The sequence below is a fragment of the Camelus dromedarius genome, chromosome X (assembly GCF_036321535.1).
Source record: "Camelus dromedarius isolate mCamDro1 chromosome X, mCamDro1.pat, whole genome shotgun sequence".
NCBI lineage: Eukaryota > Metazoa > Chordata > Mammalia > Artiodactyla > Camelidae > Camelus > Camelus dromedarius.
This window is the reverse complement of record NC_087472.1, coordinates 103,862,916-103,880,903: the sequence shown is the minus strand read 5'-3', so window position 1 is coordinate 103,880,903 and position 17,988 is coordinate 103,862,916. Positions and strand designations below refer to the sequence as shown.

General features: G+C 40.2%; 1 protein-coding gene and 1 long non-coding RNA gene across 7 annotated transcripts in view; one reads left to right on the top strand and one right to left on the bottom strand.

Annotated features, from left to right (window-relative positions):
- MOSPD2 (motile sperm domain containing 2) overlaps positions 1-5,547 on the top strand; it is a 45,267-nt gene extending 39,720 nt beyond the window's left edge. For 2 of the 6 annotated variants that reach the window (XM_064483403.1, XM_064483398.1), the window contains 2 exons: positions 2,269-2,371; positions 2,964-4,430. In XM_064483403.1, the coding sequence (XP_064339473.1) occupies positions 2,269-2,371; positions 2,964-3,101 (241 nt within the window). In that variant the 3' untranslated portion in view covers positions 3,102-4,430. Of the gene's footprint in view, positions 1-2,268; positions 2,372-2,469; positions 4,431-4,612 lie in introns of those variants that run through there. The other 4 variants (XM_064483402.1, XM_064483400.1, XM_064483399.1 and 1 more) reach the window with 4 other exon arrangements.
- LOC135320289 (uncharacterized) overlaps positions 1-17,988 on the bottom strand; it is a 52,086-nt gene that overhangs the window by 3,398 nt on the left and 30,700 nt on the right. The gene's annotated exons all lie outside the window — the stretch shown is intronic.

The window sequence follows — 17,988 nt, the reverse complement described above, 5'->3', positions numbered from 1 at the left end:
TTTCATTTGCCCAGTTTCTAAATAGCTCCTTTTTGCCCTTCTGTTGAGAATCCTTTTCCTAAAGTTTGCATTTCTAAGAGCTGGCTGTCAGCCCCTAGAGAAGTCATGGTAGAGATTTGACATCTCAAACGCACAGAGAAATTATCCACATTTTTTTTTGAAGTTTTGGGGTATCTTTGCCTTTTAGCAGAGGTTTAGAGTAGTTACTATTTAAATTTTTTCTTCTTTTTCTTAAGTGCAGAACAGTTCTGTTTCTAATAATGTCCAGCTCTTTTACAATACCTACAAGTATTTTGAGATAAATAGGGCAGGTTTGGGGATTAGTGAGCAGAGGTGGACTTTGCATTGCTTCTAGAGCTGCATTTCTGGTTTGGGAGAGGTTTGCAAGACAACGACAGTTGTTTCTAATTCCTCAAAAAATTGGATTATAGCTTGAATGATATCAAGGGACTGACCTGCCCATCCAGCTACATTTTCTTCAATTTGCTTTGTATCAAGGAGATTTCCAATTAAGATGGAAATCAAATGATTTCTATGTTCTGGGGTTTCAGGGCTTAATGTAGCATGCCTTTACAAAGTCTGTATAAAGTGTTCAACAAAGGCCTTTGAATGCTCTCCTTTTTCTGAGTGCACAATTCAACCTTAGACCAATTTACCTTACAGGGAAAAAGCCCCTACTATTGCTTCTTATCAGCCCCTGAACATCAGCCTTCAGCTGATCCATTTCCTGACACTTTGTCGGCCCAGGACTTTTCTAGCACTAAATGAGACAGGGAAGGTTGAGATGACAAGGGCCCCTTAGGGACCAGGACCCCTTGTGACAAACTTCCACGAGAGCTGGTACAGACAGACAGAGAAGGCTGCTTATCACTTTGTGTCTCGGATCCCAGCCTGTTCAGTTGGTCACCAGATGCAGGCAGACACGTGCACCCTCCAGCTGGCAGAACCAGAGAGAATATTCTCACTGGTTACAAAGCCAAGCTCGCAAGACAGAAAAGACAAGAGGAAAAGCTCATCTGTCCTTTGGCTCTCCTTATGACAAACACCACAAAAGACAGAGACAAAAGAAAACAATGACCATCTCTGGGAGGAAAGAGGATCAACAGGAAAGCACTCATAACAAAAATCGCTACCAAAGTCACTATACCTAAGGGACTAGCTTACACGGATATTTTCTCCTGCTAATCGAAATCTGGAAAGAAGAGACAAGGGGGAATTTTTACTTTCCTCTCTCAACCTGGCACCAGAATGAGATCCAGGAGAGCTGACTTTGCTAAGACTTCTTACCCTTCTCTGGCTCCTGCCAGCTTTCCAAGAGCCCATCAGCAGGTTCCCAAGCAAATATGGCATCTCAGCAGGTCGCACAGTAGGTTGCCAAACTGTCAGGGAGGAAAAGTAATTTTCCCTTTGTTTTTCTAGGTTCTTGGCCGAGACCCCCCCCCCACCCCATCCCCCCTTAATCATAGACAGATGAACAGGAGGAAAACAGAAGTTTAATAGTATGCATACCTCCTGTATACTTGAGAGGTACCCAGGAACAGTAAAAACTCCCTGAAATGGCCCTTGACACCACCTTAAATACTGTCTCCAGTAAAAGATGTTGTTGGGGAGGGAGGGAGCCAGTTATCGGAGGATATCAGGAAAAGCACAAAAAACACAGGTAAGGTGGTTGTACAGATTTAGGTCAGGGCCTTTCTCCATTGATAGGAGTCTCTAGAGATGTCTCCTCTTCCTGGTACAGAGGGAGACACCCTTGCAAATAGAGATTCCCCTTGTAACTGTAAACGTCTCTTACAGAAGGGTAACGTCTCCTCAGTTTTCAGAGCTTTTCCTGTGTCTGCTGTTTCAGACAGATAAACCAGCTCAAGATAAACCTTGTGCCAAAGACGTGTATTTTGGGGTGGCAGATTGCTCCCCTTCAAAAATAAATACACACTGAGCTGCTCCCTTAGGTATATCTGGGGAGAGGAATGAGTACTTTCACCTCTGTTACATACACTTCTGTGTTCAGCTTTTTTTCACTTTGTTTTCTTTTTTCTTTTTCTTTTTTTAACATTTTTATTGAGTTATAGTCATTTTACAATGTTGTGTCAAATTCCAGTGTAGAGCACAATTTTTCAATTATACATGAACATACATACATTGTCACATTTTTTTTCTCTGTGAGCTACCATAAGATCTTGTATATATTTCCCTGTGCTATACAGTATAATCTTGTTTATCTCATTAACACCTTTAAGAAGTTATGTTTCCTTTGGATTTTCATAGGTTAAGATGCCATATTGTTGAGAGCAGTAAGCCAACCACTCTTACATTAAAAGACCATGCTTTTAACATGTCAGATAAAACCAGTGAAGATCTGTATCTGCAAGTAAGTGTTCTTTCTTCCTAACGAAAACAAGTTTTTAATGTTAAGCAATATAAGAATTCCATTCTTTCCCACTGACATAAGGAAAACCTTTCGCATAGACACAACAGAAAAGCTCTCCTTTGTGAAGAAGCCAGAGCAGAAATGGTAAGTGGTGGGTTCCTCTTGGAGATCTACTCCCTTTCTGAAAGCTCTGGCTATTCGGATGTGGACTGGACACCGTATAGCAAAGCACATAGTGCTTTGGAGAATATCAACGAACTTGATCTCATGGAAAAGGTACCACATAGTACATGTAAATTTGAAAAAGATGGAGGGGCTCTCTGAGTAGCTGGTTTCAGTACCTCCAGGAAGTGATTGCTTTGCTCCTTTCGCAGCCAGAAAATTAGACCTTTTCAAAATGACACTAAACAGATACACATCTGTTTACCAAACAAATCTAATTCCTCGTTGCATTTCCAGCCCCCAGCCTTTCAGAGTAGGTGGACTCTATCCTGTAAATGTTTGTGGGATTGCTAATATTCCTGTCTGTCCTTCCTATGAGTACTGTACTGTGTTACTGACACAAATCTTTCATCCTTTTTTCCCTCTTTAGCTCAATCGTTTACTAGAAAGCAATAGGAAGCTTGAAGACCAAGTTCAGCGCTGTATCTGGTTCCAGCAGCTGCTGCTCTCCTTAACCGTGCTCTCGCTTGCTTTAGTCATCTCTTTCTTCTATCTGTTGTACAGTTAAAGAAGTGGTGCTCCGTAGCAAATCTGGCTCTTCCGTTCATTAGCTGGAAAAAGTAAGACCCGGAGCTTCTCCACCACGCTGACAGTGTCGCACATCTGTGCTTCCGCCGAGGAAATGTATGACATTTAGGAGGGGAACTGGAACGTCTTGAAAATAAACTGTTAGAATAAGGAAACACTGAAGAAGTTGATTATAAGAGACTATAGGTAGTTAGGAAAGTAAGTAAAGGCATTATCTGTCGTGTGAATTAATAGTTGAGATATATTTATTTTTCCCTTTTGATCTGGATACTTTGAAAGCTTGTTTTATCGTGTATATATATGTCAGCTGAACGGAAAAGTCAAAGTAATGTGCTTTGTTGCAGCCAAAAAATGTAATCTGCTTTTTTTTTTGGACAGAATTATGATAGCTGAGCCAACTTATTTAGCTTTTCTATACTATGTATATAGAAGAACACATATATTGCAAACCCATACAGAGTAATTTCTGTCACCATGACTCTGTAACTTGGAGAACTACTAACAGATGCTCGTCCATGCCCTTTTGGAATGTACAACTACTTGATGCCAAACCACAGTTAGCCTTTGTTTCTTATCCGTCTTCCCTAACGGCCTACCTGCCTGCCTTTTATTAATCATGGACTTTTTAATGAACACTCACACTCTCATTTAGGGAGAATTTGGGAAACTAAGTCTGGTTGGATTTTCTCTGAATTCTGTTAGGAACGTCCAGAAGGAAGACCTCTCCAGTCCCACAGTCTTTTGTGTGCAGGTTCACGTTACTCTCTATAGCTGGACACGGACCCTTCTGCTTCATTTATTATAAATATAAAGGCTTGATTCTCCAGTGTACCATCTTCACCCTCTCTTCGCAATGAAAGGAGTTAGAGAAAATGTTCTGAAAAGTTAATCTTTGAGATGCATAGCAATATAATTCATTTCCATTTCACGTCCTTAAAATCAGCCATGAGAAGGGAACTTGACAAAAGACTGGAGTATCTCTAAGGATGAAAAAAAAACATCGAAACTCGAGTGTCAGTTCTCCGTTTAAGAGTGAAAAACAGAACTCAGTGCCCAACTGTAGAGCCGTCAGAGCAGGGCTGACTGATTCACTTGACGCCCTGCCTCCGCCACAGTCACGCTGAGGATGGTTCCTAAACCCCTAAAATGACACACGCTGCCAGAGCAGAGGCTTACGGATGTAGTTGGTTTTCTCTTTAATATACCCACTTTCAGTCCGTGTTGGTTCACATGTAAATCGACTTTATATGAAAGAAAAAAAAAACATAGTCTGCCTGTTAAAATAAATTTTGAGTTGTGACTGAGCCACGTTTGGAGAATGTTTTATTCCGAGGTGTAGTATTGGCGACTTGCATCTTGAGAACTTGATGATTCCAAAACTGAGCTCCGAAGAATGATATACTAGAGCCCCTTCAAAATTGGTCTAGGAAATAAAACCTTAAATGGACACTGGTCTGATACTTTGTCTTAATTTGGGTTTTTCTGTTTCAGTTTGCCAACTCCAGCTGCGAAAGTGACTGCAGGCCACCCTAAGTACTGTCCGTAGTATCTCCCTGTGTCTGTGTGCACAGCGGTTTCGCCTTCTGTGTTAGATTCCTGGCTTTATTATAAGCTAATCCCAAAGTATCTGTGTGTGTGTTTTGGTCTTCAGAAAATAAATGAAGAAATAATTAGTCAAAATTGGAAATGTATTGTCCTAACGGTGTCCCTTTAATGTTTCACATGAAAATTACTTTGACTCGCTAAAATGTCTTTCCCTGATGTCTGGCCAGTTGAATTTAATATCATATCTTGTTAACATTTGTGTGTCTATTATGTGACTAAGCAAAATTTACTGAAAATTATAAAATCAAAGGCATCTAAACTTTTGTACTTGTCTTGATTAATCACATATATTTACATTTGATTTTATTCTGTCATTTGATTTTATTTAATCATATTTGTATGATTATTTTGAGTACTCTATGATTAATAATTTTATCTTTTAATATGTCATTACCTGTTCATGACCAAATTACCAAGGACCAACATTTAGATTTAAATTGTTTTCACTTTGGAATGGAAATTCATAGAGTTCCCATGAAAACATTAATGAAATATCATTATAGGCAAGTAGCCTAGAAATCCAATTGCTGGTAAACCTAGCCTCAAATTTCATAATATACCATAACTGTTTTTATATCCTGCCACTAATTTTGACTGGATTTAATAGCACTTTATTGTACAATTGCAAAAAAAAAAAATATATTCCTAGAATTGTTGCCAGTGTAATTTCTCTAATGTTCTGGTGCTTTTCATATATTTTCAGTATTTTTATTACTATATTGGTATTTTCTTTGTATAAACTGATCTAAAGAACATGTTTTCTATTTTAATATGTTTTAGAAAAATAATTACATTTATGAAATAAATATCATCAGGAAAAACCTCTGGTCTCTAATTGATAAAGCATCTTAAAAAAAAAAAATCAATGTTCAGGCTCACTCTGACCATTCAAAGATCACATTGATTTCTTCTCGTCCTGCTTTATTTACATTATTTTCTAAGGACGGAACCACAAACTTCCAAAGGTACAATTGTGTCATCAGATGAACCTGTCCTTGGTGTGGCCCATTTCTCCTTGCCCCCGGCTCAGGGTCTGGCTGTTCCTTGGAGCTGTCCGTTTTCCCCAGACTTAGCCTGCCCTCACTGTCATAGCCAGTGCCTGGGGGCTCCACCGTGGAATCCATCTCTAGAGCTGCCCCACATCCCGCAATCCTAGTACCTACACACCTGCCTGCCTGACTGGCAGGAAGCAGGCTGATGAGAAGTAATCACCTGGCTGCCGGGTGCGTGGAAGGTGGCCCCTGCACGGAGGCACCAGAGCACTGGGCAAGGGGCGTGGCGTGGGTGTGGTTGGGGAGGGGTGGCAGGGCATCCCCGGATGCTGATGGAAATGGCCCTGGGGATTGTTTGTGTGGTCCCCTCACCACTGGAGGACACAACTCCCAAATGGCAGCTAATTCTCCAGAAAAATAGACCAAATAGGTTCATCTTCCAAACTGAAAAAGAGGTGGAGATATGAAACCTCTCCTCTCCCTTTGCATGGGTGAAATTCAGAGTACAGCTACAAAGACAGACCCGTGATCTACCAGGAAGCACCGCACCTACCCAGGACTCTGAGGGTGTGGCCTCCTTTCCTAAAAGACACGATTTTCTAGGAAACAGAAGAGCTCCTGTGGGGAAAGCTCCAGCTAGAGAAGGCTCGGTTACTTTAGAACAACCTTCAGCTCTTTCTCCTCTAAATTTTAGAAGCCACTTGAGGTTTCTTGACGTCGGAACAACATGGGTCCCCAGAAGCACAGGGCTCCCCTTTTCTCCCTGCCCAAGACTGAAGTCCTTCCATTTGTCCCATCTGAGGCATTGGTGGTCAGGAGTGAGGGCTCTGAACGAAGACTGCCTGGGTTCCAGCCCCTTCTCTGACATTCACTACCTATCTGACTTGAGAATGTTAACCTCTCTCAGCCTCAGTTTCCTTTTCCCTCATTAAGTCTGATCATCATAGTACTATGTCACAGGATGAATGCCAGACGAAGAAGAAACGATGCATTTAAAGCGGCCCTGGAGAAGCCAATCACCTTTGCTACCCTTGCCTCCGCCACTGTCCATCCCGGCTCCCTAGAACTTTTCACACTTGGATTGATCTTCCTCAATATCCCACCACATTCAAAGCCAACTGTCAGTTCTCCAGACTTTTCCCTGCTTTGTACTCCAACCCTTGCTTTCTTGGTACCTCACTCAATCCTCATGCCCAGGTCAAGGGATATATGTATTCCAAGGATGATCAGCGTCCTTGAATCCTGTGGAGTATCCCTTACCAGTCTGAGGAAGACTTGGTTTGATGTTTCCTTCCACCATTACACTCACACCCCTTCAAAACACCACACTCACACCCGGAATTGATCTTGCAGTATCCCACCCACCACAGTTTCCCCTTATATTTGTAACAAGTCAATAAAAATATCATGTAGGATCTTTCACATCTTAATAATAACTTTGTCCTTAACAACAAATATAGTTACTTCCCTGTAAAGTTCAAAGATCCTCTTCCCTACCCTACTCATATCCCCTGCCATGCAAAGCAAAACTCTTGCCTTACACAGGTTAAAATATTTGAGGCAACTGGTTCAATTGCCCAGACTATAGAGGAACATCTCCCTGACCCATAGGAACAAGATTGTGCCCATTTTCAAGTCTTTCTAGAGCTAGAATTTGATCTTTGAAACTACCAGTTGTTCATGTTCCATTGTCTCAACAGCCTGGGAATACATCACAAGATCTTTTGTTTTACAGATAAGGAAGCCAAGAGCCTGAGAAATAATTCCCTTTCCCAAAGTCACACGGCTACTTGGTTTCAGAGCCAAGAGTTGAACTCATCTCCCAAGTCCACTGCTGGTTATAACCACTCAGAACTGCCACGTCTGAGTAGTAGGTTCAAATGTTCAAAGGACAGGTCTGAGAACTTTACCTACCCTAAAACAGCAGTAGAGGAAAAAGAGAAGGTAGAATACTTGAGAAGCAGAGGTGACAAAAACACAAATAACTGCTCAAGACCCTTGGCTGGAAAAGCAAGTTTCTTTGTATTCTAAGCTCCAGACAGACCTTACTTTGAAATAGCTTGGAAACGTACAGGTTAATGTACTGTTTACGTGGGTGGAGGGCTTTGTTATGCAGCATCAACCTTCTAAGAGGTTTATCCATCACTCTGTAGAAGGGCATCTAGTAGGGTATGTTGCTGCTAGTGGTCTCAGCCATAGTCTAGGCACCTCAAGGAGTCATATGTTTAACACAATCAGATCATTTAAGTTTTCTACTGCCATGGAACAAATTACCATAAATTTAGCATCTTAACCCAAATTACCTCATAATTTACATGGGTTGAGCCTGGTACAGCGTGGCTGGGTTCTCCAGTCAAGGTCTCACAAGACTAAAATCAAGCTGTCAGCTAACTGCATCCTCCATGGAGGCTCAACTGGATAAAGATCCACTTTCAAGGGCCTTCAGGTTGTTCGTAGAACTCTTTTCCTTGTGGCAGTAGGACTTTGGTCCTCAATTTCTTGCTGTCTATCAGCCAAAGACTGCTCTCAGCTCCTACTGGCCACTCCCAGATCTTTGCTATGTGGGCTCCTCCGCGGGCAGTTCACAACACGGCAGTTCCCACTTGAAATCTCTTCTTTCACAAAGAACCTAGTTCCATTTAAGGGCCCAGCTGATTTCATCAGGTCCGCCCAGGATAGCCTCCCCTTTGATGAACTCAAAGGTAACTGATTAGGAATCTTCCATCTGCAAATCCCTTCTGCTGTATAAGCTAACCTACATCACTGGAGTGCTGTCTTAGCACATGCTCTAGCCCCAGCCCTCACTCAAGGGGAAAGGGTTATAGAGGGTGCATGTTGGGTGGGACCTGCAAGCTCATCCAAACTGGTCCCTCACTTTACAGACCAGGAAACAGAGGGTCAGAAAGCTGAACCCAATCTTACCCAATCAAATGGACTTCTCTGAATTCACAGATGTCCTGCACATAAAAGGAAACAGACTAGAACTTCTCTGTCAGGCACCAAACGGTAGGCGTGGAGGACAGGAAGTCTCTACCCTAGTTGGCTTTCTTCAGTCTCACAGCACACAAGTATTCACACTTTTATAAATAATCTGTTAAGGGAAAGTATGTCACCACTATTTTAAGCATTTATTCAATCATTAAAAAAAAAACAACACTTGAGAAACATTCTCACGAGGAGTTAAACGTGCTATGGCCAAGAGGACTTCCAGTAATTGTGTGCTTTTGTAAACGAAGCTCTAGTGAAAAAACAATTAGTTGGGTTTTTTTTAACTTTTCCTTTTCTTTCAGAATAATCCATTCACTTCAGTTCGTTTGTTGAAATTAGTTTTCTTGGACATATATATGCTCTGTGAACACAGCTACAAGAAAAGGCTGAAACTAAGAAAGGAAAAAATCATTTCTTACAGAGACTTGCATCGTAATTCCCAGCATTTATTGTCCAATTTACTTGGGATCCAAGTCCAGTGCCTTGAGTTCTATTATGCCAGAAAGTCCCCTGCAAATGTTCAGGTGATTCTACAGCTATGGATGTATGTGTGTTAAAAAATCTCACTAGTTTTTGTAAGTCACCCAAAACTCCTTCCGCACGGATTTGCTATTGCCCACAAATTCAGATTTAATTTCACCTTCTATGTATGTATATATTCTTGTTTCTGACTCAAGAAACTTCAAAACTCCTAATATTATGACCATCCCATTTTGCAGTGTCTGGGAATATAACAAACTAAGAAGTGAGCAGTTTGTCTTTCCCACTCCAGTACCCCTCTCTTTTCTGCAGCAAGCCCTCACTCTAATACTGTCATACAGATTTGTTCAGTAGAGCTTACTGTTTGCAGTTAAGTTTGCCCTAAACGGCTTTCACTCACTAACAGGCAAATGTGCCTGAGAAACCTGAGTCAAATACCAAATTGCTGTTCTCAAACACTAAATGTCAACAATGTGTTTTGGGTACTTTTCCAGCACTCTGACTCCAGCTACTTCCTTTTATGGGGGTAGAGAGGGTGGAGGTTATTCTTAGGGGGTTACAATAGTATGATGCAGTCTAGCAAAATTTACTTTCTTTTTTTGTGACTGAAGTAATAAGTTGCTTAAAAGGAAACTGATGTAAAAAGCAAAGCTTCCTTGCAATTCACTATTTACTGCTCTGAGATCTCTTAAACCACTTAAGATCTTAGTCATTAAAGATAGACGAGTGTCTTAAAGAAGACTTGTATTCTAAAGTCAGTGCTTAGAGTAGAATTGAGTACAGTTAGAATTTCCCCTGGAAATTCATTAGGAAGGTGGGACAATAGAGGTGGACACAGTAACCCATATTTTGGTGAGTCCAACTCTTTCTAACACCAGATGAAGTGTCTTGTTTGGGGAGTGGTGTCATGTAGTATAATAAATATATGTATTGTGTTTTTAAAACTAGAATCACCATCAATAAGACTCTCTTAAGAGACACAAGAGAATTGGGAATGAATGAAAGAAAAACACTCATTTTTCTCATGCTATATACAGTGGAATGGACCATCTTGATTCTAAGAGCTGAGGGCCAGATGTAAGAGAGGTTGCTCACACAGCTAGGACCAAAATCAGGACTAAAATCTGGTCTTCCTCTTAGACGAACCTCTTTACGAAGGGTCCTCATCACATCTCCACTTGCGTCTCGCCCCTGTTGGCTCACTCCATTCTAGTGTCTATTCCCGTCACCCCAGCAAAACAGTACTTGCTAAGGTGCAGCAATGACCTTTTTTTTTTTTAACATTTTTTATTGATTTATAATAATTTTACAATGTTGTGTCAAATTTCAGTGTAGAGCACAATTTTTCAGTTATGCATGAACATATATATAATTCATTGTCACATTTTTTTTCTCTGTGAGCTACCATAAGATCTTGTATATATTTCCCTGTGCTATACAGTATAATCTTGTTTATCTATTCTACATTTTGAAATCCCAGTCTGTCCCTTCCCACCCCTGTTCCCCTTGGCAACCACATGTTTGTATTCTATGTCTATGAGGCTGTTTCTGTTTTGTATTTATGTTTTGTTTGGTTTTTTGTTGTTTTTTTTTTTTTTAGATTCCACATATGATCAATCGCACATGGTATTTTTTTCTCTTTCTGGCTTACTTCACTCAGAATGGCATTCTCCAGGAACATCCATGTTGCTGCAAATGGCGTTATGTTGTCAGTTTTTATGGCTGAGTAGTATTCCATTGTATAAATATACCACTTCTTCTTTATCCAGTCATCTGTTGATGGACATTTAGGCTGTTTCCATGTCTTAGCTATTGTAAATAGTGCTGCTATGAACATTGGGGTGCAGGTGTCATTTTGAAGTAGGGTTCCTTCTGGATATATGCCCAGGAGCAGGATTCCTGGGTAATATGGTAAGTCTATTCCTAGTCTTTTGAGGAATCTTATCACTTCATCCAGTGGACTTGCTCCAGCCTGAATCTGAAGTGAGTTCTTGCAGCAGTACTCAGCTGTATCAAACACTAGGTTTCTGAGACAACAAAATCCTGCTCTTCTTTTCTCCTGCTTTAGTGTCCTTTACTGACCCATCTTCCTCCACAAAGTCTACAAGATGTTAAAGTTAGAACTGGGCTTTCCTTTCTCTCCATAGGTTATCTCCTCCACACTCAGGGCTACTATTAGCATCAGCAAACCACTAACCCTTGGATATTCTAACCAGACCTCCTGTTCTAGGTCTAAACATATGTATCCACCATCAACTCAGCAGTTGCAGGTGTACATGACAAAATGTCAGAAACAACTCATGATTCTCCCCCAGACCTAGTCTTCCAGTCCCTATCTCGATGGATGGTACCACCCTCCATCCATGTGAAACAGAGTCCTCCGAAAACCAAGTCCCTCTGCCAAGTTTCTGATTAACCTCTCTAACCAAAACTTTATTCTTTTTCCTGTTCCTCACCTGTTCTCCCTCAAGATTGAGGAGTACCAAGGAAAAGGGGGATTGTAACCTGAGCAGAACCCTATGGAGCCCTCCTGGGCCAGACCGTCCCTCTCTGTCCTCTGCTGCCTCTTGTTTGTAGAAAAACTTTAGCCTTCTAGGCCCTTCCCGAGCTCCAAAGAACAAATTTAACCAGAGAAGTGAGAAAATGCAGAAAACAGTCAAGCAAGACAAAATAATAACAGTTTAACCATTAAACAAATTCAAGAACCTTTATTTCCTGCTCAGGGACTATAGCTAATATTCTGAGCCATATCTTTGAGCTGTTTTGCAAACACTGAAACCCAGCAAGTGGAAGAAGTTAATTGTATGCCGCCCACAAGCACATAGCGCCCAGACCAGTCGGAACCAGGAGGCTGATGATGTTGATTCCTGATTACCTCATCAACAACCAATCAGAAGAATGTTCATGAGCTGATCAGGCACCCGTGACCTCACCCTATCTTTAAAAACCTTTCCCTGAAAGCCGTCATGTCTTCTGAGCATTAGCTTCCCATACTCCTTGCTTGGCACCCTACAATAAATGCTGTACTTTCCTTCACTACAAGCCGGTATAAGTAGATTGTCTTTACTGCATGCGGGCAAGCAGAACCAAGTTTCATGGTAACACACTTAAACCAGCTAGAAACTTGACCTTCATCCTTGATCCCACAGGGCCCCTCCCCTCTCCAGTTCTTTCCCTCTCCACTACCATCCCCATTCTTTAATCCACAACATCTCTCACCTGAACTTCTGCAACAATCCCAGGCAGTGTCTGGGCTTCCCCTCTGACCCTCTGTAGTCCTTTCTTCATATTATAGTCAGGGATATTTAGGACCCATTGAAAATGAACACGCTATCAGATCACTCCCCACATTAAAACCCTCAAGTGGCTCCCATAGCTCTTGACCCAAGATTAAATTTCCTAACTTGGCCTGACAAATTACTAAATGATCTGGGCCTTCTTACCTCCCTGGCCTCATTTTCCACCTCTCTCTTGCTGTTTATGGCTGGGTTCCATTTCTCTGCCTGGAATTTTCCCCCATCACAACCTCCCACCCTCATCTCTTCAAGGTGGCTCTCAGCTTATCATTTGCTCATAAAAGGTACCTCTCTGCCCACTCTCACCACATTTCTTCAACATGGTATTGGAAGTCCTAGCCAGAGCAATACGGCAAAAATAAATTAAATAAAAGGCACCTAAACTGGAAAGGAAGAAGTAAAATTGTCACCATTTGCAGATGACATGATACTATATAGAGAAAACCCTAAAGACTCCAGCAAAAAAACTGTTAGAAATAATCCATGAATTTCTGTAAAGCAACAGGATACAAAATCAACATACAAAAATCTGTTGTGCTTCTGTACACTAATAATGAACTATCAGAGAAATTAGGAAAACAATCTCATTCACAAGTGCATCAAAAAGAATAAAATACCTAGGAATAAGTTTAACCAAGGAGGTGAAAGACGTGTACACTGAAAACTATAAGACATTAGTGAAAGAAACTGAAGAAGACACAAATAAATGGAAAGATATTCTGTGCTCATGGATTGGAAGAATTAATATTGTTAAAACGTCCATACTACCCAAAGCAATCTATGGGTTCAATGTAATTCCTATCAAAACTCCAATGTCATTTTTCATAGAAATAGAACAAACAATCCTAAAATTTGTATGGAACCACAAAGACCTTAAGTAGCCAAAGTAATCCTGGAAAAGAAGAACAAAGCTGGAAGGATCATGATCCCTGATTTCAAACTATACAATAAAGCTACAGTAATCAAAACAGTGTGGTATTGTCATAAAAACAGATATATAGATCAATGGACCAGAACAGAGAGCCCAGAAATAAACTTATGCAAATATGGTCAATTAATTTATGACAAGGAAGCCAAAAATATGTAATGGGAAAAGGAAAGTCTCTTCAGTAGATGATGTTGGGAAAATTGGATAGACACATGCAAAAGAATGAAACTGGACCACTATCTTACACCACAGACAAAATTAACTCAGAATGGATTAAAGACTTGAATATAAGACCTGAAATCATAAAACTCCTAGAATACATGGGGGTGAGCTCCTTGACAGGTCTTGGCTATAATTTTTTGGATTTAACACCAAAAGCAAAGGCAACAAAAATTAAAATAAGCAAGTAGGACAACATCAAACTAAAAAGCTTCTGAACAGCAAAATAAACCATCAACAAAATGAAAAGGAAACCAATGGAATGGGAGAAAATATTTGCAAATCATACTATCTGATAAGGGGCTTATACTCAAAATACCTAAAGAACCCATACAACTCAGTAGCAAAAAAAAAAAAAAAAAAAAAAAAATCTGATTAAAACATAGGCAGAAGATCTGAAGAGACTTTTTTTTCAAAGAGGACATACATATGGCCAGTAAGCCAGGTTCCCTAGGTCACATGTACAAGGCACATGAAAAGATGCTCAACATCACTAATCATCAGGTACATGCAAATCAAAACCACAATAAGATAGCACTTCACACCTGTTAAAATGGCTATTATCAAGAAGAGAAGAAATAACAAGTATTGGGAGGATGTAGAGAAAAGAGAACCCATGTGAACAGTTGGTGGGAATGTAAATTGGTGCAGCCACCATGGAAAACAGTATGGGGGTTTCTCAAACTAAAAACAGAACTACCACATGATCCAAAGAAAACGAAAATCCTAATTCAAACAGATATACGCACCCTCATGTTCACTGTGACACTACATTCAATAGGCAAGACATGGAAACAACCTAAGTGTCCACTGATGGATAAATGTATAAAGAGAATGTAACACACACACACACACACACACACACACACAATGGAATATTATTCATCCATAAAGAAATAAGAAATCTTGCTATTAGTGACAAGATGGATGGACCTTGAGAACATTACACTCAGTGAAATAAGTCAGAGAAAAACAAATACCCTATGATCTCACTAATTTGTGGAATCCTAAAAAAAAAAAACCACCAAAAAAATGAGCTCATAACTACAGAGCACAGAGGTAGAGGCTGGGGGGTGGGGGTAGGCAATATGGGTATAGGGGTCAAAAGGTACAAAGTTCCAGTTATTAAATAAATAGGTTCTGGGGATGAAACGTACAGCATAGTGACTATAGTTAATAATACTGTATTGTAAATTTGAAAGTTGCTAAGGGAGTAGATCTTAAAAGACCTCATCACAAGAAAAAAAGTTCTGTATCTATGTGTAGTGATAAATGTCAACTAGACTCATCATGGTGATCATCTTGTAATATATACCAATACCAAATCCTTATGTTTTATACCTGAAACTAATATAATGTTGTATGTCAACGATATCTCAAAAAAAAAAAAAGGCCTCTCTCTTTCCAAGGATATGTAGTTGGTCAGTTCCCACTATCAGATGTTCCCATGACACCATGTTTTTTTATAGCACTTATTGCTGCTTATAGTTAGATATTTCTATGATTTTTATTACTGCCTTTCTCCCCTTAGACCATAAACTCCACAAGGGAAGGGACGGCATTCACTATCAAGTCCCTAGCAACGTCCCTGCCACATGGGTGGAGCCTACTTGATGAAGGAATTAATTCCCTGGTTTTAAGAAAAAGACTATTCTGAAGTTTGAGGCCAGCCTTCCCCTTCCTTGTTTCTAGCCTTTTCCCCCATGTACCTCAATTAATTAGCACAGCTTTAGGCAAATTATGTAACTTGCTGCTGTAGGAAAAAATCTCAAGTCAGAGAGACAGTGGCTGTTCTCCAAGAACCTAGAATAACTGGTTTGCAGCCCTGATAGGTATTATAGGTCAGCAGACCCATTGTCTTTCCAAGACTCACAAAGACAGAATTCCTCCTGTCACTCATCATGGACTCACTAGAGCACGACCGTGTCTGGGCTCACCCAAATGTTGAAGGAGCAGGGAGCTTCCCCCTGCTTTTCTTACCCTACTCACATCACAGCAGAGACGACTACGGCTCCATTAATATCATGCCTCAGCAGTTTCTCAAGGGCTGCTTTCTCTCTCCATAGGTCTGCATTTCCCCCCAGAAGATCCCTTAAAATACTAATTCTATAGTTTGCTCTGGGCCAAATGTTTTCCACTGTCATAGAATTTTGAGAAACAGTGTATTAAACAAAATTGAAGTTTTCCCCCATAGAATTTCTCAGCATCTTTAGTGTACTAATGTGCATGGCAAATCTTTGAGAATATTATGTATTTCTCCAATTTTTATAATCATGGAATCCTCTCTTCAAGCGATCTATTTAGGGACTAAGTGTCCTGAGAGCACGCTTTGGAAAACGCTGTGTTGGGAATTTTAACAGACACCTAAGGGATCCTGTATGCCTGTAAGCCCAGCTGGCGGCAGAAATTTAAGTCAGAGCCAAAGGTGAGGCTTCGAAGTGAAAATGCCATGACACGTAGAAATACAGAGATCTATACCGTTAAGCCCGGCATCGATCTTAAGATTCTCATTTTCTACATGCCATTTGCAAAATTTACTGAATATGGCAGAGTGTGTATTTTAACTCAAAGCCGTGTGCGATCTCAAAGACCTTTCTGTGAATTTGCATTTCCATGTCTGATGTTCCCCCTTTAGCTAGTCCGTATTTGAGGCGTGGCCAGATTGCAGACTGACTCCCCCTTCCTTCCTACTGCTATCTGGACCATTGTTTGTCTCTTATCTTGCTGTATCAGTCAAATATGTGAAAGGTGTCTGCGACTAGCCGAGATGGAAGCTCATCATAAAAGTCAGCCATTATTGCTCTCTGCTCGGCAGGATTTCAGCCAACCCATACATGACTTTGGGCCCAAGTTCATGGCCCACAGACAGTTATCACCTCCAGGAAACACACTCATTTTTGTTGGCTTTCCATCACTAAGGGCAAATTCAAATAGACCTCATCGGCATTACAAGAGTCCTAACTTAGGGGACTTCATTATAGACATTCAATTTAAGTATATTTAAAGTTAATGGCATTTTCTAAGAATTGGCAGACTTGGATCTAACTGTATATAATCCTTTCCTCTCAGCCTGCCCTCTTCTCTCTCTGCTAATGGCATTTTCTTTCTGAGTTTTCTTTCGCATCTTGATGTTTCTCTGAAGACAGAAATTCTGCTGACTACTTCACTTCATGCCAGTAGTATTTTCTTCTTCAGAATTTCAATGGCGCTGGCACCGATCTTTTGCCACTTGTACCTATTAACCCTTCCATTTCATGGCTTAAAAATCAACATACATTTTTTAATGAAGGTTTTAGGGGAGGGGGAAAAAAGGTGGCTGACTCTGTGAGCTCCCTACACACAGGTACATTTTACTTACCCCAGGTACATCTTTCTAAATCTATTGAATCTAATGTCCTTTGACTCAATTATAGGTGAAATTTCCATGTGCCTTTTCTTGCCTACAGGACTCATTATTCAATAGTGTATTCTCCTGCCCTCCAGTAAACACTATGCGTAATCGTATTAGACTGTTGGCCAGGCAGCCCCTAACAAACAGTGCTTGAATCAAATGGACTACAAGTTAACAGTTGTATGGTTTCAGGAAGGTACAAGGGATAGAAATCTCTGTTGCCCTTCAGCCATAAGCTTGGAAAAGCCAATCAATTATGAAGGAGATACAGAGGCACCAAAGAAAATATCACTTCTAAAGTAGGACCTGGTAACCTTGGAGAGAGAGCAACAGGATTCTCTGGTCCTTTTCAAAAAGTGGGTTGGAAGAAATCAAGAATCTATAGTTGGTGCCAGTGGGAATAGTTTTGACCACTTTAGAAAACTACTTACTATCATATCCTGAAAACATCCACTTACACTGTGATCTGAGTACATAACACTTCCAAGTCTACACCAGAAAGAAGCTCTTGCACATGTGCAACCGGACACATCTTAGTGGCAGTATTCACAGTAGCAAAAACTTGGAAACAACCCACATGTTCATCAACAGGAGAATGGATAAAAAGATGGAGTATAGTCACACAATGAAATTATTTTAAGACACCAGCAAAATTAAGGAATTAAGCTACACTCAACAATAAGATGAATGATAATGCAATAATATCAAAGAAAATATTTAAGTAATGTCTAAAACATTACAGAGTATAACATTCTATTTGCAAAGTGAAAAATAGTAAGTTTTAAAAATATATTACATAGAGATATATACTTCTAAAGAATGTATATGTATATATTTTATATGAAATTATATATACATATACATACACATACATATATGAAAATCAAAGGAACAATGAACCCAAATTTTGGATGACGGTTACATCTAGTTGAGGGAGGAGAAGGATGGACAGAGTACATATGAGTAGA